At 27.6% G+C, this 26,011-nt stretch overlaps 2 protein-coding genes across 3 annotated transcripts in view; one reads left to right on the top strand and one right to left on the bottom strand.

The window, feature by feature from the left end:
• Positions 1 to 6,885: 6,885 nt before the first annotated feature.
• The window catches only part of LOC126904067 (uncharacterized), a 140,832-nt gene continuing 121,706 nt past the window's right edge, over positions 6,886 to 26,011 (top strand). Inside the window, exon 1 of the mRNA XM_050682716.1 lies at positions 6,886 to 7,857. Coding sequence (XP_050538673.1) covers positions 6,960 to 7,857 — 898 coding nt within the window. The 5' untranslated portion in view covers positions 6,886 to 6,959. The remainder of the gene's footprint in view (positions 7,858 to 26,011) is intronic.
• LOC126904092 (uncharacterized) lies at positions 15,014 to 20,754 on the bottom strand. Of its 2 annotated transcripts, XM_050682813.1 has the most exons (7): positions 20,580 to 20,754; positions 20,250 to 20,309; positions 17,902 to 17,928; positions 16,497 to 16,520; positions 16,080 to 16,103; positions 15,650 to 15,802; positions 15,014 to 15,575 (listed from the first exon to the last, which is right to left on the bottom strand). In XM_050682813.1, the coding sequence occupies exons 1-7, from the start codon at positions 20,626 to 20,628 to the stop codon at positions 15,166 to 15,168; spliced, it is 747 nt and encodes a 248-aa protein (XP_050538770.1). In that variant the 5' UTR covers positions 20,629 to 20,754; the 3' UTR covers positions 15,014 to 15,165. The 2 variants fall into 2 exon arrangements, with proteins under 2 accessions (XP_050538770.1, XP_050538771.1); XM_050682814.1 differs by lacking the exon at positions 20,250 to 20,309.

Raw genomic sequence — 26,011 nt, 5'->3', positions numbered from 1 at the left:
AGTGATTGTTGAACAACCTAGACGAAATCCATGTTGTTCATCACATAAAATATTATTGAGGATAGGATGGATAGAATTAATAACAATAGTTTCAAATAATTTAGATATGTGAGAAAGCGTGGTTATTGGACGGTAATTTGTTACTTGAGACGGGTCACCGGTTTTAAGTATCGGGGAAATTGAGCCAAGCTTGAGTGAGGAAGGGAAGAACCCGGAATCAAAAGATGTTTGACATAACAGGAAGAGTGGCCAGGCAATAACATCCCTTAAGATAAATAAAAAGTAGCCTTGTATTCCATCAGGGCCGATAGTTTTATTGTTACGAAGGGAAAATAGGAATTTACTAACATCGTCAATAGTGAACTCTATTGTGGAGGATAAAAAGGAGAAATTGGGGGGAAGGTGTGCTGGACAAGATAAAGAATTGACAGAAGGGGTAAGTATAGAGGAAAAATAATTAGATAAAATATTAGCTACTTCTTTAGGGGAGGTACTAGAAACATTATTAAACACTACATGCCTGGGTGATGTACGAGATGAGCGGGTTTTGCGTACAAAAGACTAAAAGAACGAAGGTTATTTAAAAGAGATGATTCTGTACGGGAAATGTAGTCACGGTAGTAACGTTTAGATATAACTTTATAGCGAGCGTACAAAAGAGAGAAATTTTTATAGCCCATAAGTGATGAGTTTAATGTATACCTAGCATGAGCTGAGTTTTTTAAGTAAACTAGTTTTTTGAGTTCCGGATTGAACCAAGGCGGAAGGGTAGAATGATTAGAAAATTTTATGGGAACAAAAGTAAGAATAGAAGAATAGGAAAGTGTCCATAATTTGATTGTTTTGATAAAAACCATGAAATGAAAAAGTTTCAGGTACACTTAAGGGCTGTGATAAGGAAGTGGAAGAGTAATAGAGTCCATGATTGTCATTTGACCATGAAATGAACCGAAGATTATAATCGCCACAGAAAATTAAGGAGTAAGATGAGTACTGTTGGGCTATGGATTCGACTGAGTCTAGATGTGCCTAGTATAATTCAATTGGGGAGTGAGGAGGGAAATAAACACCGCAAATTATAAAATTATTTGAATTAGTACTAAAATGGATGAATAGTTGTTCAATACCACAATCTGAGATGGAGAGAGGAAAGGAAGGAATGTCTATGCGTATGGCTATAAAAATCCCATCACCTCGTTCACAGGAGCTTGTAGTAGGTAATATATTAAATCTATATATATAATAATTAATTAAACCTAGTTCAGAGGAGAAAAAATTACTATTAAGCCAAATTTCAGTGAGTACAATGAACATATTGTAACGTGACAAAATGTGAATTTTTATGGTATAGATAGATTTACTGCTTTGCTTTGCTAATGGGCGTGCGTACGTTATATCCGACCATGTAATCAGAAAACTGTACTGTTGCTGTCAAGGTGAACGCTATACACACAATATTCTTTATCAGTTTAATAATCGTTCCCTATATGACACATACACTGGCCACCACTGTCAATACCTGTATAATTTCAATATTATTCATACTTTTATCTTTTTTATATTTTGTAAATTGTTAAGCCGATACCTACTCCCAAACGTAATCGTCGTCGTCGTTGTGTCTCGCCCGTTGTATAACAAAAATTGACTCTCTTCCCTTTGAACCACCGTTATGGTATTACTTTGCTGTGTGCGTACAGCCGACATTGTTTTCGTATGTGATATTTTTTTTAAATTGTGTATTAATTCAACAAGGCGTCGGCCATTTCGGGGGCCGAGATCCCCATCTTAGAATGAGTCCCATCCGGGACTGGGTATCCTATTGTTTTTTTTATTTAATATATAGTTTTGAGCCTTTTCTGTTTATTTGTTTTATTCTTTTATGAGATATATACATATATTTTTAGCTATAGTTAATAAATACAAGGTTATTGGTCAGTGGTGTGTCATGTATATTTAATACATATATATATATATATATTATTCCTGCAGTGCCCAAGTACGGTCCGGCCGGCCCGATTACAAAAATTATCCGTCGCGCCCGGAGTACATGGACTTGTTCCGATACGGAAGACACTTCACGTGTAATGTTTAAAAGTTGTAGGTAAAAAATTTTTTTGTCGTAATAATTGTTTTTTTTCTCTTTTGTCCCTTCATTTTCAGAGACATACTAAAGTATGTCCACCAATGGTGACATCAAACAAACAGATTTTATTTTATTTACAAGGTATCAGCGTATTGTAGTCTACAACAACACTTTATATCTTAGTATATATATAAATATACATATAATTTTTTATATATTATTATAATATATAAATATTATTATTATTATTATCATAACTAGCAGATTATGTAACTTTTTGGAATAATTCACAATTTTTTTAAAATTAAACACTATCTAAAGATTTCCATCGAAGCGTTTTTTTTTTATAGTGATTTTAATCACTGTAAGATATCATTATACTTGATCTGACTATGCCACGTCACCACTATGCCGCGACCCCCTGTGCTGGGTTCTTTTTAATATTTATTTTCAATAATAAAAAAATTGTGTTTTTTAGAACTTTTCTTAAGAAAAAATTTGACGCATTAATTTATATATATATATGTATATTTCTAGTAGTTCTTTTGTATTTTATTTTAATAGCAGATCACGTATTTTTTGGTATAATCCACCAATTTTTTAAAATTAAACACTATCTAAAGATTTGCATCGAAGCATTTTTTTTTATAGTGATTTTAATCACTGTCAGATATCATAATACTTGATCCAACTATGCCACGTCAACACTGTGCCGCGATCCCCCTGTGCTGGTTTTTTTAATTAATATTATGTAGAAATTTACCATGAAAACAAATAAAATGCAATTTTTTTTTTACATAAAAAATTATATTATATAAGCTTTAATTTAAACCTTAACTGGTATCGTCACAACGATACATTTAGACGTAATGACGTATAGGGGAACTCATGTCGTATAAACACTGCTTTCATTGAAAAAATACCATAACACTCGATCATGTGATCGGGCGATCAGGTGATGAGGTGTTTTAGAAGGAACATTAATACACTAATCCGTTAAAGCACGTCGGGTATACGTCCCAAGTAAATAACTGATTATTAAATAGTTTGACTTAGCTTGCAAGATTTTAGGTTACCCCAGAATAATATACACTATATATATATATTAAAATAATAATGTAATATCAATTCGACAGTATTTTAACATGCCCATCTTGTTGGGAACCTAGAATTCTGATAAATATTATAAAAAAAAAATTTATAAATATGACGGGTGATATTTGAAGACGCCTGCCATGTTTAGTCACCTAAATATATATATATATATATACCTCAATATAGTCACCTAAAAAATAGAAAAACTTAATAATCCCAGAAACATGATTTTTAGAAATGCGAACTCAAATAAAAAAAACCAAACGCAGTAGGGGCGTGGCACAGTGGAATGAAACGCCGATTTAGGCGGCCAAAAGTATCATTTTTTAAAAGTTACTTAAATTTATTTTTTTTAGCAAAACACATTAATATTATACTTAAGGGTTTTAATACAAATTTTCAAGGGCATAAGTTGATTTAGTGAAGGTGTAGAGCTATTTTAATGTTATATTTCTAAAATTTATCCGTATTTTCAGTAATTTTGAGTTTATTTTTGTACATTTTTTTTATGCCTTAAAACATAATTTAAAATTAAAAATTTTTTTTTATTCCTATTAAAAAAGATATCTTTTTTCAAATAAAAAAGAAAAAAAAAAGTTTTTTTTTAATTTTTGTGGAATTTATACTTTAAAAAAATTCGAATTTTTTCGTTTTTTTCTCTAGTTTGCTCGTTTAAAGAGATTAACTAAAAATTACGCAAAATTACACGTTAATCCATACATGTGGCTTGTAAAGCAAGTCATTAGCTACACTATGAAAAAAAAAATTTTGCGCTTGATAATATTTGAACTGTACATACTGCATTTACCTACAATAATGGAGTATTTCCCTAAAAATCGTATGTTTTACAGGATTTTTACTCTATAAATAAAATTAGTCCTTATTTATTATTAATTGTTATACGATTACATTGATATATAACTAAAATATTCATATTTATATATGAATAAAATACATATTTATTTTCACACTGCAATTCATACTCAATTAATAATTCAATGATTCTTCGTATTTATTTTGTGACTAGAGATATTTTACTGTAAAAAAATAAAATACTTAAAACTTTTTGTAAAATTCAGTAAATTAGTAAATTATTCTTAAAAATTAAAAAAAAAACTCAGCACAGTAGGATGGCAGTATAGTTAGGATAAATATAGATCATATTTGACATTGATTAACAGTTCTATCATAAAAAATGGTACGATACTAGTCTGTTAAATTTCACAACTATTTGTATATTTGTAATTTCACATGTGAAATTGCATATAAATAAAAAAACGGTAGCACAGTGGGGTCGCGGCATAGTGGAGACATTGCATAGTTGGGTTCAGTGTAGATTTAATCTGACAGTGATTTTAATCACTATCATAAGAAACGCTTCGATGCAAATCTGTAGATAGTGTTTAATTTTAAAAAATTGATGGATAATTGCAAAAGCAACATCAACTTCTATTAAAATAAAATACAAAACCCATAATTATCATACAAAAATAGTATATTTTTCAATATGGTAGCCATTTGCGTATAGAAGATAGATCGTCGGGACAAATTTTTTTTTTTCATTTTGTAGTACATAAAATAAGCTTTAATTTTATATATGTTTAAAGGACGCAGTATTTCCGGAACATTTTCAAAAATTAAGTTGAAAAAGTTATTTTTTGTAAAAAAGTTACTATTTTAAATCCTCCCAGTGAGCAGAATAAGTGTTAGATTTTCAAAAAAAATTATATCAAATGAAAGGGAAATATCTAAGGTTTCAATACAAAAAAATATTATTTTTATTTGTTCATTTTTGAAAAAGTTATGGCAGTTTTAAGTACAAAAAACATCCCGATAAAATGTAATTTTTATCGCAAACATTACATTTTTTTTTAAATTTTCGACAGCCATTTGCACATAGAAGATAAGATGTCGGGACAAATTTTTTTTTTTCATTTGATAGTATATAACATAACCTTTGATTTGATATATGTTTAAAGGACGCAGTATTTCCGGAACATTTTCAAAAGTTCAGTTGAAAAAGATCTATGTTTTTTACAATATTTTAAGTTTTGAACGCCCCCTATATAAGGGGAAATTGTCCAATTTTAATAAAAAGTATGTCAAATGAAAGATGTACTTATAATGTATTTAGAAAAAAAAAATTTGTGCTGATATATACATTTTTCAAAAAGTTATAGCATTTTTAAGTTGAAAATTTAAAATCGAAAATCGAAAATTTTAACACAAAAATAGTGTTTTTTTAACTACGGCAGCCGTTTAAATGTAGAAAAAAAAGTGTCGGGACAAATTTTTTTTTTTCATTTTGTAGTACATAAAATAAGCTTTAATTTGATATATGTTTAAAGGACGCAGTATTTCCGGAACATTTTCAAAAATTAAGTTGAAAAAGTTAATTTTTGTAAAAAAGTTGCCATTTTAAATCCCCTCCAATGAGCAGGTTAAGTGATAGATTTTCAAAAAACTGATATCAAATAAAAGGTAGATATCTAAGGTTTCAGTATAAAAACAAATTATGTTGATTTGTTGATTTTTCAAAAAGTTATGGAAGTTTTAAGAAAAAAAGTGAAAAAATTTCGAAAATTAGCGATTTTTAAATTTGTAATTTTTTTGGATATTTCCCCCATTTGCGGGGAACGAGGGAATTTTTTTCAATTTTTAAGGGTAATGTCTTCAACTAGATACGATTTGTGATCTTTTGACGTATTTTTGAAAGAAATCGGTCCAGTGAGAGCTGAGAAAAAGTGGCAACAGACATAAAAAAAAAAACACATCATAGTAAAATTAATACCTTCTCCGCTTCGCATCGAAGCTAAAAATTAAAACAGAAATTACACTTTCTAGGTTTTAAAATTTTATTAAAACATTAAATGCCTGTTAAGTATTTGATTAGTTTAAAATAAAGTAACTTTTCTTAAAAGTGTTCTGAAGAAATTAAAAAATTTATAAACAATTACTATTAGTTAGAAGAAAAAATGTGTAATTTTATTTATAAAACATGATGTTTATACACATACAAATAAAATCAATATAAACCATTTATATAAAAAGAGTCTTAAATTTGAAGTTTGATATTAACTAAAAAAATTTTAAATCTTTAAATAATTAATTTTTTTATCTACTCTAAAATGTTAGTCTATATTTTAATTGTAAATTTAATACAACAATAAATTTTAATTATATTGTTTCAACTGAAATCAACCTCCACTGTTTATATTCTAAGTATATGCTTTATTACATGAATACCAAAATAATCTATTTTAAAAAAGTTGAATCAAAAAGACCACTCAATGTTGGTTAAGTCGACGAATTTGAAGATGAACTCAAATCAATGGGCGAAGTCGTATTAAGTATGCTTGAAAATCTCTATTATGACTTTGAAAATAAAACTAAAATGTCAAATGAACATACAAAGAGAAGGTATAATCCATACAGCAAAGTAGATGGTTTGTTAGCATTAAATTTGTATTTAAATAACTTTTCTAAAAACTTTAAGCTTAGGTCGCATAGTCAATTAAAACATCAAGAAAAAAAATTAGAAGAAACTCATTTTTTTATAAAACGTTTACAACAAAATTGGCCTATTATTATTGATAGTTTAAAAAATAGCATTTACCTTGATTGTTTGGGTATAAAATCTTTTATTTTTAATTATGAAGCTTTTTTCTATGATAAAAATTATCAGAATCTTTAATTTAATTATTTAAATCAATTGTTACCTAAAAGTTTAATATTTGAATATTACAATCAAAAAGAAATTGTTGATAATAATTTGAATAAAATGGAGACAATGAAAATATTAGACAACTCCGTAATTGATCTGAGATATTATTTAAAAATAAAACCAGAACGAGATAGTGAAACTGAAAAAATGATGCAACATCGCTTACATCCTACTAATATTTTACTATCAGGCTTATTTAAAGATAAAAGAACTCCAAATGGGATAGATTTATTAACTGGTAGTCCTGACCCTATGGATTTATTTCGAAGTGTACCCTTAAATGCAAAATTAGAAAATGGAAATTACGCTAACATTACAACATTATATGAAATGATACAATACGATATTGATATAAATTGTTTTATCGCATATCAAAGACAAATTATAGCAGCTACAATTCATCCTGTATACTACTGGATTGGTACATTTACACAACTATTGAAAAAAATTGTTTATAGTGAATCAAATGGTATCAGTGAAATCGAAAATCGAGCTAATATATTTAAAGCTGAAATAGGTCTCCTGAACAAATCAATCCAGAAAGTAATAAGAACTTTAATTAGTTATAAATTGTTTCCGGAAAATGTGCAATTAGATCTCGAAATTTCCTTTATTCTAATATTTCAATTAGAAAAATTTTATAATACAAGCGATGAGAGTAATTTAAATGATGAAAGGATTGATCATCTTTATTCGAAGTGTGAAAATACAATGAAAACCCATCTATTAAAATTTGGAATTGATGTAAATATCCCTGAAATATATAATAAAGAAGATTGTAAAAAAATAATAAGTAGATTGGAAAATAAAATCAAAGAAATTCAATTATATGTTGAAAATTTAATTCATTATAAATACGAATATAACAATATATTTTTTCCGAAACAACTATTTGCCAGTGATTTTATATTCACTAGTAGATTAAAATGTGACATTGTAGAAAAACATAAGCACGGTATGTATTTCAATTTTCTTATTTTTAATATATAACTATATAAAAAATATTTATAATCTCAAATTTTCATTTGTTTTATATTTTGTTTAAATTAGTAATTTTTTTTCTTTATTTTATAAAATCAATGTATACAAAAAAATTTATACTATCTATTTCAGGAAATACACTCATTTTCACAGAAAACATTATAATTTTTTTATTTTTGTCAAAAAGAAAATTATTTGATCTAAAAATGTGACAAATACAAAACATATTCCCATATACATATGAAAAAAACCCAGCACCGGTGGGTCGCGGCAGAGTGGTGCCGTATTATAGTTGGATCAAGAATAATGATATCTGATAGTGATTAAAATCACTATCAAAATAAAACGCTTCGATGCAAATATTTAGAGTGTTTAATTTTAAAAAATTAGTGTATTATTCCAAAAGCTACATGATCTGCTAGTTCCTTATTAATACCCTGATTAAGATAAAGTATGTCGAATGAAAAAAGGATTATTAAAAAATATTATTTCTCATAAAAAAATTGTGTTGATCCATACACTTTTCAATATGTCATAGCTTTATAAAGTTAAAAATGTAAAAAATAAAATCGAGAATTTTCACACAAAAATAGCATTGGGTAACCATTTTCATTATGAAGACAAGTCTAGAGGTCAATTTTTTTTTTCATAATAAAGGACATCACATTAGCTTTAGTTTAAGATATATATAAAAGTGTCAGACTTTCCGGAACATTTTCAAAAGTTGAGTTGAAAAAATTAATTTTTTGTGAAAAAAATTTTAAATCCCCCCTGTGGGCAAGTTAAGTGTCAGATTTACAAAAAATATATACCAAATGATAGATAAAGATATCAAGCATCTATAAAAAAAAATTATATTGATATATTCATTTTTGAAAAAGTTAAAATTTTGATAATTAGCGATTTTTAAATTTTTTTGAAGGTTTCCTCCATTTACAGGGAACGAGGGAAATTTTTTTAATTTTTGAGGGTAATGTCTTCAACTAGATACGATTTGTGATCTTTTGACGTATCGTTGAAAGAAATCCGTTTGGTGAGAGCTCAGTAAAAATGGTAACAGACACAAAAAAAAACAAAAAAAACACATCATAGTAAAACCAATACCTTCTCAGCTTCGCATCGAAGCTAAAAATTTATTATGTTTTAGTTTATCACATGAAGGAAATAATAAAATAGTTGTAAAAAAAATTTTTAAGAAAACTCCAGTAAATATATAATAAATTATAAATAATACAATCCCTATAAATGGTAGACAATATTGAAAAATTTGTTAAAATTCAAAACAATAACATTTTTTAAATTCAAATATACAATTCTTCAATATAATAAAAATACACAAATAAATTGATACTATTTATTTCAGGAAATACACTCATTTTCACAGAAAACATTATAATTTTTTTATTTTTGTGCAAGAAGAAAATTATTTGATCTAAAAATGTATTAAATTATGTGATCAAATACATTTTTTCTTCCTTTTAGGAAAAAAAACGTTTTGTCAATTTTATCAATCTTTCTGGAAAGCAAAAACAAATTAAAAATTTCAATGGCATCTTACGTAAAATCTTACTTTACCGAAATGCAAAAAACCTTCTCATAATATTAATCTGTAACTTTGACAAATACAAAACATATTCCTCTATACATATGAAAAAAAATTTAATACATCTTTTTTTTTTGACTATTCATCTTTTGAATATAAGCCACAGATTTTTATTTATATTCAAATGTGTATGATTTACACAAATTTTTGATAAAAATAAGTTTTAACTATTGCTATAACTCCTATTACAATTGTTTATAATTAATAAATAAACATCTTAATATAAACATTTTTAAAATATGTATTTTTATTATGTTTTAGTTTATCACTTGATGGAAAAATTGAATTAATTATAAAAAAATAATTAAGAAAACTGCAATATGATATAATATTTATAATAAAATACTTTTTATTACATAACTTGACAAACTTTAGGTTATGAAATGTCTGTGTATATTTTATTTTTGATTTTAATAAGTTTTTGGGTACTTACTCATGACATTTCTATAATTTTTCTCTACTGTCAATATGTAAGCTACAATATAAGTATTTCTAAAACTACTATTTTTATGTAAAATTATATAAAAATAAATAATAAAACATGTTATCTCTAATACCTCTTGATTTTGTATGTGGCACCTTAATGTCAATTTGTTCAAATGTTGAATAAATTCCTAGAAGTTATAACATAAATATGACCTTTACAGAAGTTATAAAAAGGTTAAAACTGAACATTTTTCTACTACTTTATTATTCAAGTTTATGCTATAATTATAAATTTGTATAAAAAAGGTTTTGAGGATTGTAAAAGTACCAAAATATTGCTTTCACATCATTTAAATAATACAAACGCTTTCATGGGAAGAAAAAATTTAATAATTCGACAAAAATCATAGCACTTACTTTTTTAAAATCAAATATACTTTTATTCTTAAATTCAATTAAAAGAATAAAAATGATGTATTTTGTATTTTGGCTGTGGAATTTAAGTGCTGTCAGATGTTATGTATTTTAGTTATTTATTTAATTATACTAAAATAGCAGTTAAAATTATTTGAATTATTACAACCAATAAAATACTCATTGTTAGTTTTATACTATCTCTAAATTTGAATAATTTTGTGTTAAGTGATAGTAAACTCAACTGCTACTATTCTAAGCATATGCTTTATTATCTCGAAACAAAAGTAATTTATTTGAAAAAAATTGCATCGAAAAATCCAATTCCTGTTAGTATAATTGAAGAATTTGAAAACGAAATAAAAAATATGAGAGAAGTTGTTTTAACTTTGTTGGAAAATATATATTATGATTATAAAAATGATATCGAAGTTTCAAATTTGCAAAGGCGTTTTAATCCATATTCCTTCGCATATGGATTGATTGCATTAAATTTATATTTAAATAATATTTATAACACTTTAAGATTCTATACATATGTCGAATTGAGAAAGGCAGAAAAAAAATTAACAGGGTACAGACTTTTTATAAGAGAATTTCGAAAAAATACCCATTATATAACTCATTATCTGAGACACAGCCTTATACATGATTGTATAAATGATAAAATGAATTATTTTAATTCACAAGATTTCTGTTATGACCATAGATTTGATGACAAACATCCAAAATTTGATTATTTAATTAAATTATTACCAAAAGTATCAGATTACAATAAAAAACATATTGTAAATAGTAAATTGGAAAAATTGGAAACGTTGAAAAAGTTGGATGAAACCCAAGTTGAGTTTAAACGTGTAATAATAGAAAAACCAGAACGAAATTCCCATCCAGTAGACAAAATACAAAATCGCTTACATCCCAAGAGTATTTTACTATCAGGCTTATTTCAAGATAAAAGACCCACTAATGGGATAGATTTATTAACTGGTAGTTCAGACCCTATGGACTTACTAAGGAACGTTACCATAAGTGTAAAACTAAAGAAAGGACAAACAGCAAATATAACTACATTATATGAGATGATACAACGCGATTTTAACGTAGAATGTGTTTATTCATATCAGCAACAAATTCTAGCTGCGACAATTCACCCTGTGTACTCTTTAATATGTACATTAGCTAATTTACTGAAAAAAATATATTTTAGTGCCGATGTGGATTTCTATGAAATCGAAACTAGATCTAATGTATTTGAATCCCAATTAAATCTTATGAACGAATCAATTAAAGAAATCATTGGAAATTTAGTAGACTTAAAAATATTTCCTAAAAATATGCAAAGTCATTTAGAAGTCACTTCAATGCATTTTAAAAAGATTTCTTCTGATAATATTAGTAATCTAAAACTCAAAGGGATTGATGAACTTTATATCAGGTGTGCTGATGTAATGAGAATTAATTTATTGATGTTTGATGATATAGTGAAAAATATTTAATTTTATAATAAAGATGAATGCAATGATGTAATAATACGACTAAACAATAAAATCAATGAAGTCCAATTATATGTACAAAATTTAAATTATTATAAAGAAGACTATCATAATATTTTTCATTACATAATATTGATGTCCGGTTTTTATGCGTTTAATGATAGGCTACGTTGCAATATAATAGAAAAAAACGGTAGCACAGTAGGGTTTAGGCACAGTGTGAACGAGGCATAGATGGGACAAGTATAGATGATATCTGACAGTGATTGAAATCACTATCATAAAAAACGCTTCGATGCAAATCTGTAGATAGTGTTTCCTTTAGAGAAATTGGTGGATTATTCCAAAAGCAACATCAACTCTTATTTCTTTAATTATATCCTGATTAGTAGTTCTTTGATTTTAAAATATAATATATCAATAAATACTAATTATAGTTTTTAAATTTAGTATGAAATTGTGAGGCCAGCTATGATGTATGGTTCATAGTGTTGGGCGTTTGATAAGAAAGTAGAGCAGAGAATAAGTGTAATAAAGATGAGAATGCTTAGTTAGATGAGTGGAGTGCTTAGAGAAGATAGGATAAGGAACGAGCATATAAGAGGAAGTATAGGTGTTGCGTGAATCGTGGATAAGATGATAGAAAATAGACTTAGATTGTTTAGTCATGTTATGAGGAGAGAAGAATCGGAAGCTGTAAGAACAGTTATAGAAATGAATGTTGAAGGAAGAAGAGATAGAGGAAGACCAAAAAAGAGATGGAGGGATGCTATTGAATGCGATTTGAGGACAGCTGATGTGAGCGTAGAAGATGTGGGAGATCGTGTTATGTCGAATCTTAGGATAAGGGTGGCCGACCCCAAGTAGTTGGGATTAAGGCAAAGAAAAAGAAAAAGATTACCAGAAATCCCGGTGGCAATTGACATAATATGATTGTTGTTTCGGAATGTACAATTTAGCGTTTAGTTGGGTTTAAATAATATAGCGTCAAATCAATTACCTACTCTATCGCTTGTATATTAATATACACTACACTTTAATGATACAATAAATAAATAAACTCACACATACACACATATGCATTTATAACATTGTGTCTAATGTAAGTATAACATGATAAAAAGTATCCGTAAAATGAAAAAAATGGAATATAAATTTTATTACTCATATTAAATGTAATGTAACTCGAAAAATATTTGTTTAAATGAAAAAATATAAGATTATATTTTTATTTATAATTGTCTTTTAAACAACTTTTGTACGAAACTTTTTTTTGTAAGTTAAATTTTTTTTTTTGAGAAAATTATGAAAGCTCATATTTTTGAACTTTTGCGAGGATTTAAAAAAAAAGCTCAATTCCAATCTTGAGTACTATTAGTATGTCATTATAAATATTTTAATTCAACTTTTAAAAAAACAAAATTTGGTAGGAAATTTTTTCCGCAATTTTTCCTTTGTTGACTGGCCTAGATGTCAATTTTAAACTTGTAATTGAGTTAAAAGTTATGGTAATATATTCAATTTTTTTTACTTTAAACTTTCATAAATCTTTATCAAAAATTTTTCATCAACTTTAAAGAACCAAAAAAATAGGTTAAAATTGAAAATTTGAACTGATTATTTTTAACATATTAAAAATCAAATCAGTAATAATTTGAAAACAAATTTTTTTTTTTTGTTTATAATTCATTTTTTTATTTGTAAATATGCTTGTTTTTTTACAAACTAGTGATAATCTTAAAAAAAAAGAGATGATTTAAATTGACTAAAAGTAGACCAGTATTCATAATTAACAAAAAATTAGTTTTTGAAAAATTTTGCATCAAACCCTTCTATTTTTTTATACGTTTACTATATTAGCAATGTAATATACAACTACTTAATAATTAATTAAAATTTCTTCGTAAAAATTACGATATAAAATTATTGAATATCAATTTCATACTAAATAGTTACTAAAGTAAGTATTTATTTATATATATTATATTCATACATCAATGAACTGCTTTTGGAATAATCCAACAATTTTTTCAATTTAAACACTATCTACTGATTTGCATCGAAGCATTTCTTATAATCTTTATTGTCCATGTGAGTTTCACTCGTCTGATAACGAGTATCTGGACGGCAGACAGTGACTAGGCCATCATCTGGGCCACCCGTCCCGCCCACGGTACGGAAAACCTCTGTGTGGTTTTCGGCAATGCGTCATCAACTTGCGTTTCAGCAGCTGCCTACCCGCCTTGAGTTGGTGCACTCTGGCCCGGGCAAGTCAGGCTATAGGTTGCCACCCTGGTGAACCGGAGACTTCACCGCCCGATTTCTTATGATCTATATATATAAAAATAAAACGGTAGCTCAGTGGGGTTACGACACAATATGGACGTGGGATAATTGGGACAAGTATAGTTGATACCTGTCAGTGATTAAAACCACTATCATAAGAAACGCTTCGATGCGAATCTGTAGATAGTGTTTAATTTTAAGAAATTGGTGGTTAATTCCAAAAGCAATATAAACTCCTATTTCTCTATTTATATCCTAATTAGTAGTTTTCTGATAAGTATAATATATGAATAAATACTAATTGTTGTAATTGAATTTAATATGAAATTGATATTCAATAATTTAATACTGTAATATTTAAAGAGAAATTATAGAGTAATTGTACATTTCGTTAACTTTTCAAAAAGTTATGACTATTTTAAGAAAATTTTTTTTAAAAAATGTCGAAATTTAACGATTTTAAATATCATAATTTTTGAGGATCTCCGCCATTTATAGTGAACGAAGGAAATTTTTTTCTAATTTAAAAGACAATGTCTTCAATTAGATTTGTGATCGTTTTACGTATCGTTATCAAAATTGCTTGCATACCTTAGGTCGTCTAAATTAGTACAAAAATATGTAAGGGGGCAAAAGTGTTACAGAATTGATTAAATGCTGAATAAGATCAAAAGTCTAGTAAGCAATATATTTTAAAGATAAAACTCCTACTTGTATAAAGAAGCGTCACAATTTAGTCTGGATGAATGAAAAATAGACAATTTTCGAATACCAATTCCGAATAAAATAATTTATGTAAAATAATTAATTATTTTTCGCGCTAAAAAATATTATTAATATATTAAAATTATATTAGACTACTTCACTAAGATATTTAAAAAATTAATAAAAAAAAAAAACCGTAATATCTCCTTTATTATTTAACACAAATTTTGTTACTTTTATAAAATAAATTGTTTGCTTAATGAGTTTTTATTATATCTTAATTATTAAAAAAAACTTATAGTGTATACACAATATAAAAATTGTTTTACTAAATTCTGAAATCTATAAATAATTACGTATATGTGAAGTTGAGGTAATTCTTTCGTATTTTAAGTTCGTATTTTGTGTAACCTGTTTGGAATTTATTATAATATCCATTTAACATTGTAGTTTCCGTGTCATTTAATAATGCTCTAAAATATTTTTTGTATACAGTTATTTCTGGAATGTCGCCGGACAAAATTGCCTTCTTTAACTTAGCGATATTTCTACGATCTGCCTTAGTTATAATTCTACATTCAATGCGCAACAGCATATAATAATCTGGTTCTTGGCAGCGTCGAAGGTACCAAAAACGTGCCATAAATTCTTCGTCAGTCATACCTTTCTTAATTTTAGACTTTAAATTATTCAACTCTTTTTCAGTAAGGGAACGAAATCGGTATGGGCTTTGGCTTTCAAAATCATGATCTTCCAAATTAACTATAAATATATACTTTTATTATATTATCCAATAATTATTTTTTTTAAATATTGTAATGTAAAAAATTACCTACCAATATCTTTATAATATATTATCTTTTGCAAACAAAAAGGACAATTACCATCTCGTCTTAAGAATTTATTTGCGCAATAGTTTCCTGTAATGTGACCACAGGGGTAAAAGGTAACCGAGTTCTCCTCCGACTCACAAAAATGACATAACAAATCTATACAAATGTTGCACGTTAAAAGTATTTAGATAAATTGGGTTATCAAAATTAAAACGAATATTCCATGAGTTGACTAATCCGATTAACAAGAATTTGTTGATTATTGGCTAATTAATTTACGACTGTATATAATAAATTTATGAAGATTTAATTGACAAGTGATAGTTAAATCTGTTACTAACAACTTAATAATTTTAATAATCAATGAATGAATTTATTCATCATACTTACAGTATTTGGATTAAAGAATAGAAGTATATTTTCAATTACATACCATCTGGGATTTTTTTTGTATTTTCTATAAATTAAACAGTTAACAAATTTCACTATTATTACATAAATGTCTATTTTATTATGTATTTTATTCTTTAAATGTAAACGTATGTATTAAATTGGCTAATAAAATAGAAAATTATTTAAAAAATAATAACTAATCGATAACAATTTTTGAACTAATACTTTCTCGTCCAAATTCGGACTTCCGACTAGATACAAAATATAAGGCTATTTTTAAAAACATTTAGCCGTTTAGAAACTTGTTTTCAAATGTGTTTATAAAGACAGTTTTTATTGTACAATTTAGACTTATTTCATGTTTATTAGTGTATGTAATTAACACCCTTATAGGGCTAAAAATTAGCCTGTTAATAAATTTAATTGAATAAATAAATATAATTATGTTTTCAGTTACCTTTTGACATATCTTCTGAATTCTCTATAAATTAAACAATTAAAATTTTACCATTATCATAAAAACGTATAATTTTTAAAATATATTTTAGTTTAAATAAAAACTAAATATGATTACTTATTAGCTTCGATGCGAAGCTGAGAAGGTATTAATTTTACTATGATGTGTTTTTTTTGTCTGTTTCTTCTTTGTCACTTTTTATCAGCTCTCACTGGACCGATTTCTTTCAAAAATGCGTCAAAAGATCACAAATCGTATCTAGTTGAAGACATTATCTTTAAAAATTAAAAAAATGTCTCTCGTTCCTCGTAAATGGGAGAAATCTCCAAAAAAAATTACAAATTTAAAAATCGGTAAATGTTTTCATTTTTTTCACTTTTTTTTCTTAAAACTTCCATAACTTTTTCAAACATTAACAAATCAACATAATATTTATTTATATTGAAACCATAGATATTTTCCTTTCATTTGATATCATTTTTTTGAAAATCTAACACTTATCCTGCTCATTGGGGGGGATTTAAAATATCAACTTTTTTACAAAAAAGTAACTTTTTCAACTCAATTTTTGAAAATGTTCCGGAAATACTGCGTCCTTTAAATATATATTAAATTAAAGCTTATTTTATGTACTATAAAATAAAAAAAAAATTTGTCCCGACATCTTATCTACTATGTGCAAATTGCTGTCGAAATTTAAAAAAAAATGTAATATTTGCGATAAAAATCACCTTCTATAAGGTAGTTTTTTGTACTTAAAACTGCCTTAACTTTTTCAAATATTAACAAATCAACATAATATTTTTTTATATTGAAACCTTAGGTAATTTCCTTTTGTTTGATATCATTTTTTTTGTATATCTAACACTTATTCTGCTCACGGGGGGGATTTAAAATAGCAACTTTTTTACAAAAACTAACTTTTGAAAATGTTCCGGAAATACTGCGTCCTTTAATCACATATAAAATTAAAGCTTATTTTATGTACTCCAAAATGAAAAAAAAAATTTGTCCCGACGACCTATCTCCTATGCGCAAATGGCTACCGTATTCAAAAATATGCTATTTTTGTATTAAAATTATGGGTTTTGTATTTTATTTTAATAGCAGATCACGTATTTTTTGGAATAATCCACCAATTTTTTAAAATTAAACACTATCTACAGATTTGCATCGAAGCGTTTCTTATGATAGTGATTTTAATCACTGTCAGATTAAATCTATACTGGACCCAACTATGCAATATCTCCACTATGTCGCGACCCCACTGTGCTACCGTTTTTTTATTTAAAATGTATAATTGATCATGTGGCAATAATAAAATATAAAACCAAAATTTTATTTAAGTAATTTTTTTTATCATGTTTATAATAACTCAAATATATACTAATAAATTTCTAATTACTGTTTATTGAATCTTCATTTGGGTCACCTAAAAATTAAATTACTAGATAAAATATTTTTTCATAAATGTCGAAATACATAATTCGTATTTTGTAAAATATTAAAAGTATTATTGTCGCTGGTCATTGCTGTCTTAGGATCATCCTCGATCGGAGACGTAAATTACTTTTACGAAATGAATTTAAAAAAAATATTACTAATTTAATTATATTTAACATAAAATAAAATAACAATTAATTCTTAAGTATTTTAAAAAGAACAGTAAATAATAATAATTACTACTATACTATATAATAATTATAAAACAAAAATATATTTTGTATACTAAAAGTATAATTATTATATGCAAGGTGAATTAAAAGTTGTTTAAATTACACAGTTAAAACATAGATTGAATGATATAAAGTTTTTATTTCAAAATTAATATTATTTTAACTGTATAGTGATCATCAGAAATGTTTTATAACATAAATTTGTAACATTTGATTCAATAATCATATTGATTTAATTTTTTTAAACATTTTTTGTAATCTTAGACATGCTAAACGCATAGTTTTTATTTTATTATATTAATTTAATTATTTTAATATTTAAACATAGTCTAAGAAGGTAATAATTATTAAAAACGAAATAATATTTATATCAAAAGTGTTGTCAGTTATTTTATCATCATAATTAGTTCACCATCAGCATCAATATTGACCTTGTTACTCGAGAATACATACACGTCTGTAGAGCAGAAACAATCTATTACTCTTTCAAGATAAGTGCCACGCCTAGATTAAAGGAGTCCGAAGAGGTTATATTCGTTTTCATTAACTTTAACTGCTGAACATGCCCCTGAAAAACATGTTCTGGCTAACAACTATTTAAATACGGCATGTGGCTTCAACTCTCAGCATCACTATAACACAGTGGCTGTGCAATGACTGCAGACAATATTCTGTACATGCACCCACAGCGCAGAGATTGGCCTGATGTACTAGATATTGACTAGATAAGACTGCTGCATTCTACAATAAATATCACAAACAATCAAAAACAACCAATCATTCCATCATAATCAGTTCCTGCTAGAAGTATCGTAGTCCACTGTTATTTCTACATCATCAATAGCAACCCAATAAACTGTTTGAGGTTTTCCAAAACCATCATCTACCAACTTTAACCATTCACTTGAAGATCAAACTAGACATTGGCCATGCGCTTAGTCAACTAACATAATCATCATGGTTATCGAGTGACAATAGGTAATACCGACTCCAAATAAAATAACATTTTCAAATACCATCTTCCTTCTGAAATACTCAGAGAAATATATGGAAAGAAACAACGCTATAGGGACCTAAACCTCTTAAAAAACCAAAGTAATCCAAGCATATGAACAGTGCAGTTAGCATTTTACCATTTACTAACTGGTGTAGCCAAATGATTGCCACAAACATGAACAATCTATCAACTTATGCAGTCATGTTGCACGCTGAGAAAGCCTTCAATCGCTTCTGGCATCATAATCTTCTTTAAAAAATTTACAAACTAAGTACCACAGATTTGAAAATCATAATCAAATCTTTTCTCTAAAACAGAAGTTTCACCGTCTATGTCGAAGAAAACACTTCTAGCATGCCCAGCATAGCAGCGGGCTCATAACTTGTCTCCAACAGTATTCTTCACCTACATCAACTATGTTCCTCTTATCTCAAACACTCAACTCGCCCTTTTCATGGACAATACCATTTTTACAATGAAATATTGAAACTAATCCAGAGCAACAATCCAACTACAAAAAAAAAACTTAATACAGCTATTAAATGGTATCAAATCTGGCGTCTAAAATTAAACCAAACTAAAATTAATCAGGCCGTGTATTAAAGCAATGCTTATCATTTTATGAAAATATTTAATAGGGCAGGGAAAATTACATTAAGACAACTCAAAAATAATTTTCAAGTTGCGCCCTTGTATAAAATATGATTTTTAGTGTACATTTGCATGCTTATTTCGTTTTATTTTAATGCATAAAGTTTAAGGACCTATAGACCAATTGTATTATAATTATTACAAAAACTTTTATTCCGAATTTTTTGTAAATGTTTCCAGACTACAGTCACACGAAAACAAACTTATCCCTTAATAAGCAGTCAATAATTCATAAAAATTCTACCAATTCCATCAATATGGAACTGATTTCAAAAATGTTCTCATAACTGGCCAAATTAATTTATATCAATGAATAATAATTATTCATGTTACTTATTATACAAAATTGTATAAATTGTAAATTTTAAAGCAATAATAAAAATGTATAAAAAAAAAGTATAAGTAAATATCAAAGTTATTTTTAATTACATATTGGTGTTATGTTTTTGAAGGGATCAGAAAAAAATGATCTAATGTTCTGTGATTGCCCTGTAAAAAATTTAATTTATTTTTTGATTAATTTATTTCAAAACAAAAGAACTATATTATTGAAATTAAGTTTTTCTTTTTGTTTTTTTTTTTATGTAAAAATATGTACATGTTATGTAAAGGATTTTATTTTGATAATATTAATGTCGCATTTTATATCATTTTTTTATGTCTAATCTATTCTTATTTATCTATTATTAATTATTAAATATTTCCAATAGAAAATTAGCAACGCATATATTAAAATTAATAGAGGAAACCATACTGTACCAATTAAACTCAACAAGACACTAGTAAAATACAATATAAATTTAATCATCTTCTAATATTATAAAATAGTATTAATTATTATTGTTTTACTAAAATGAATATAGTGTTTCCTTGAACAAAATGAAAGATTACTAATTATTTTTGCAAATTTTAAATTGATCTCATAATCATTTATATATAAAATTATAAAAATGAAAACTTAATAGCTCTTATATAATTTAGCTAAATAATTAAATAAAGAACGTTTTTTATGTTACATTTATAAATTAAATTAATTATAGACAAATAGACTCTTATATCAAGGTTATCTTTTTGAATTAAAAAAAATGTGGTTGTGTATGCGAAATTTTTTTTCTTATAATTTTTTTAAATATATTAAACAAATAATGACAAATTCGTTGAAAATAATTTAAAAGAACACATATGTTTGTTATAAATCGCACTTTTTTTTCGATGATATAATAAAATAAATTTGACTAAATAAAAGCCATTTTTTTATTGTAATAACTTGAGAAAAACATCACGAATAAAAAGTATTTGAAATTTTAAGTCTTTTTAAAATTTGGGAAGTATTAGGAAAATTTTTGAATAAAAAAGAAATTTCGGTATTTTTTGTTGATAATACGATTGTATATGCAATTTTTAACACGCTTATATTAGTTTGTTTGTTTGTTTGTAACTCTCCACGTGCCACGTGTTATTATTCTCGTGTATCCTGTCGTCTATGGCCTTGAAACTAGACTGTCTAGGTGAGTACAAGAACCGTACAGTAGAAATATTTTTACAATATTTATATATTTTTCATAGACTCCTTCATATACTTGCTCAGAGTCAGCGACTTCTACCAGAATTTAGCTTAATGCCCGGATTTACTGGTGCACGTGGACGTATTTAGTCTTTCCAAGGATCACCCTTGCTATTTCACCGATAGGAAGAAGATGTCCGGCTTGTTTTTAGACGAGACCGGTGGCCTCACCAGTATCCATGTAAACAAATTCGATTGCGTTGCCATAATGTGGTTTTAATATGTCATAAAAGTACTTGTACATTAGCGTCTTGATAAAGTTAAGCACAGCTAAACTGACATATATAGGTTAGATAAACTTGACAATCTTTGTGTCCGTTATGACGGCGCACCACCTTTCACCGTATTTGATACAGTCAAATACAAGGTTGATCAAATGAAGATGAAGGTTGGCTGGATTGCGAGCTTTCTTAGACGTTCGGGACTGGAGACTAGCTCAATGCGGATACGCTTCCGTATGTTCTCCATGGTTTTCCCTATAAAATGTAAAAATTTATCGAATAACCCACAACTGCTTTAGCATTGAGTATGCACTTACCAAAGATGCATTATTTATTAGTTTGAAAAATGCTATTTCAAAAGCATTTGCCGCCTGTTTCCGCATTTCAGTGTTCAACTCGATACATGGTTTCAAGCAAGCACTTTGTTGAAAATCTAAAACGCGGTGCACCTGTAGTATAAATATTTATATTAGTATTATTGCTTATAGTTTATAGGTTAATTATACATACTTTATCGACTTGCAGTCCTTGTTTTAAGTTGACATAGTGCACGATGTACCATTGATGGGGTTTCAAAGTGGCCATGAGTTTGGTCTCTTTGGAACCCGGTGGTACATCGTTACCAGGCAAGAACGGCAAGTCGTTGTACTCGTTATGCAGCTCTTGTGGATATGATACGTCCACTTCATATATACGCCTCTTATTACCAGTGTCTGACACCAATTGGAGGTCGGCCAGAGGGTCTGCTCCTTTATACCATCGGAAGCCACCGTACAGCATGGGATGACTCATAGCCTACCTGTAGAGGTTATTGCTTATATACATTAAACGTTTTTAAACCACCGCTCAATTCTCGCATTTATATATAATACTTACAATCTTGATACACAATACATGATTCAGGCTTTGTGGGATCATAGTCAGGTGTTTTGCCATTGTTTGCTTTCGCATAGTACTTGACGGCCTGCATTAGCCCATCACGAATGCCCTGTTTCACCATCAGTAGCATCTCGTAGTCGTTCAAGAGCACCAGCTTCACCCCGGTGTACTTCAACATTCAATCGAAGCTAAAACCGGGCGTGGTGTAATAGTGCGCCGGGTCCAAATTGTATGTTGAAGTACAGATGTCGCGAAAGTTCTCATACACATCAGCCAATAACAACACGTCGATTTTAAGGTATAGGTCACTGTACTCACCAAGGGTTGAGCAGCCGAAACGGTTCCGCATCTCCGTGGCGTGTCTATAGTCGTCGTCATCGATATTAGACTCACTCAACTGACTATAGAAAGCGTCCTGAGGTGGAAGCTCCGTTTCGTCCAATTTAGCCCAACTATCAGTATATTCGTAGGTTTATATGCCCTTACACGTCACCAACGGCTTGTCTTCCGGGTGGAACACCTTGGCTGTCTCCCAGAATTTAACGAAGTCGGGCGTCATTAGGTTACCGGACAAGGTGAACAGGGAGGAGGCCATGAACCGGAAGGTGTCGACAAACCGTATGGAGAAGTTATTGGTCACGTGTTTCGTGACCAAAATATACTTCTCCTCGGAATTCGGTACCAAATCCTTTGGTCGTCGTACCCCAATTCAGTGACGATGAAATGCGCGTCGTAACCTGAAAGGTTGTGCTAGAAGCACGGCATAAAATTTACCGTATTCACTTTCAGGTTACACGCATTGCACAACGTCTGTCTGAATCGGTCCGATAAATGGCAGTGGTATGCGATTTTGGGGTTGGAATCCTTGAATGCCGTGCGGCACAAGTCACATACCGCTTTCTCCCCATGCCTGCGAACATCATCAACAGACATTTGAATGGGAACGTTGGTTTTGCGTAACAAATTAGAAATGTTGTGCGTCACTTCAGTTACAGCTATCACAAATGCTTTGGCGACCTCTTCGCGAAACTCAGACCCACGGTATATTACCGGTGATTGCGGTATACCGTAGCGTTCGAGGAGCTCGGAGGGCACATCGTCCGATGTTTTCACCATAAACCCGTAGCTTATGAGATGGTGTGTGTGTACTGTCCTAGTATAGGCACCCATACGATCATCTGTTTGCTCCAGTAAGGCCTCAAATAACAATACAACTGTAATGGATACAACCTTAAGCTTTTCAAGTAACAAGACATCAATAAAAGCTTTAACATATTCATCCACGATTTGTATTTAATAAGTTATTATAAGTATTAATGATAGAATTCATTATCATAGGATCATTCTCGAACGGAGACGTAAATTCTTTTTACGAAATAAATTTTAAAAAATATTACTAATTTAAATGTCTTTAAAATAAATTAACATAAAATACTATAACAATTAAATCGTAAGCCTACAATAATAATTATTGTATATTATAACTTTATAATTATTGTTGTATTTAAATTATCACTTTGTTGTATTTAAATTATGGAACAATCTTTTTGTTCTAAACTTATAGTTTTAGTAGTTCAATAATAACGCAAAATGTAGTTAATAAAGATATAATCAATCAAAAATAAAACATATAAAATTTTGATACACTTAAAACCGGATAAATAAATAATACACAAAATAAAAACTTAATGTCACAAACGTACCACAGGGAAAGAGATTACCTTCGGTACTCCCGAGGTCTTCTCTTTCTCTCTCTTTCCAATTCATTCCATTTCATCTTATATACTAAAATATTTTGTTTGTCTTTTTATAAAATTCATATAGTAATCATTTTCAAAAAGGTTTATAAATATTTACTTCCTGATCTAGTAACAATAATTCGGGGAATTACAATTAATCCAAACATTACAAAAGTGTTCTACTTCTAGGTTTACAAATAATAGACTATATTATATTTTAGTAATAATAGATCAAGAGATTCATAATGCAATAATTTTCAAATATGTTTATAAATATTTACTTCTTGGTCTAGTAACAATAATTTGGGGAATTACAATTAATCTAAACATTACATAAGTGTTCTACTTCTAGGTTTACAAATAATAGACTATATTATATTTTTGTAATAATAGATCAAGAAATTCATAGTTAAACCAAACATTACAAAAATGCTTTGTTTTCAGTTTTATAAAATAATGACCTATATTACATTATTATAAAATAAAAATATATTTTTTATACTAGGAGTATAATTATTATAAGCTTGATGAATTAATACTTCCAGCATACCCAACATAGTAGCAAACGTACTACAAGGCTCATACAGTATTCTTCACCTACATCAACTATGTTATCTCAAACACTCAACTCGCCTTTTTCATGGGTAATACAATTTTCCACATAATATAGGAACAATTTCAGAGCAATAATTCAACTACAAAAAAACTTAACACAGCCATTAAATGGTATCAAATATAGTGTCTTATAATAAACTAGACTATAATTGACCAAACCGTGTATTAAAAATAATGTTTATCATTTTATAAAAATATTTATTAGGGTAGGAAACATTACATTTAGACAATTCAAAAATAATTTTTAAGTGTAAAATATGATTTTTAGTATACATTTGCATGCTTATTTCGTTTTATTTTAGTGCTAGAATTCGAAGACCTATATGCATGTTATTATATAAATACTATAATTTTTACAAAAACTTTGATTTCATATTTTTCTGAAAATATTTCCAGACTACAGTCACACGAAAATGAACTTGTTTCTTAATATGCAGTCGATAATTTATAAAAAAAATCTACCGATTCCATAAAAAATGTCTAATTAGAACATTTTTTCGTAATTGACTAAATTAATTACTTTTTATTAACTAAACTGTAAGGTTCCGAAATTCAGCTATCCATACTTAGTTATTTTATACTCTTAATTATATATGTAAGATATTAAGCAAATTTGTGTATATTGTAAATTGTTATCTAACAATACAAACGTTTTGAAAAAAAGTATAATTGAATATCATAAATAATTTTAACTACATATTGGGGTAATGTTTTTGAATTTATGATCGTCTGTTGTAATTCCATTGATTTGTGATTGCCCTTTAAAAAATTGAATTTGTTTTATGATTAATTATTTAAAAATATTTGTAAATTAAAGTAAAAGAAATTGTTTTTTGTTATGTAAAAGATTTTATTTTGTTAATATTAATTTAGCGGTTTTATATAATTTTTTTAAATTCTTAAATATTTCCAATAGAAAATTAGCAACACATATGACAAAATTTAAGGAAATCATACAATACCAATTAAACTCAAGAAGACTTTATTAAAATACAATATAAATTTAATCATCTTCTAATATTAAAATAATATTAATTGTTATTACTTTACTAAAATGAATATAGTATTTTTTGAATGAAATGAAAGATTACTACTTATTTTAGCTTCGATGCGAAGCTGAGAAGGTATTGGTTTTACTAAGATGTGTTTTTTTTTTTTTTTTTTTTTTTTTTT

The sequence above is a fragment of the Daktulosphaira vitifoliae genome, unplaced genomic scaffold, assembly GCF_025091365.1.
Source record: "Daktulosphaira vitifoliae isolate Bord-2020 unplaced genomic scaffold, ASM2509136v1 Scaffold_4, whole genome shotgun sequence".
Classification (NCBI taxonomy): domain Eukaryota; kingdom Metazoa; phylum Arthropoda; class Insecta; order Hemiptera; family Phylloxeridae; genus Daktulosphaira; species Daktulosphaira vitifoliae.
The sequence above is the reverse complement of the archived record's forward strand: the minus strand, read 5'-3'. Positions and strand labels throughout refer to the sequence as shown.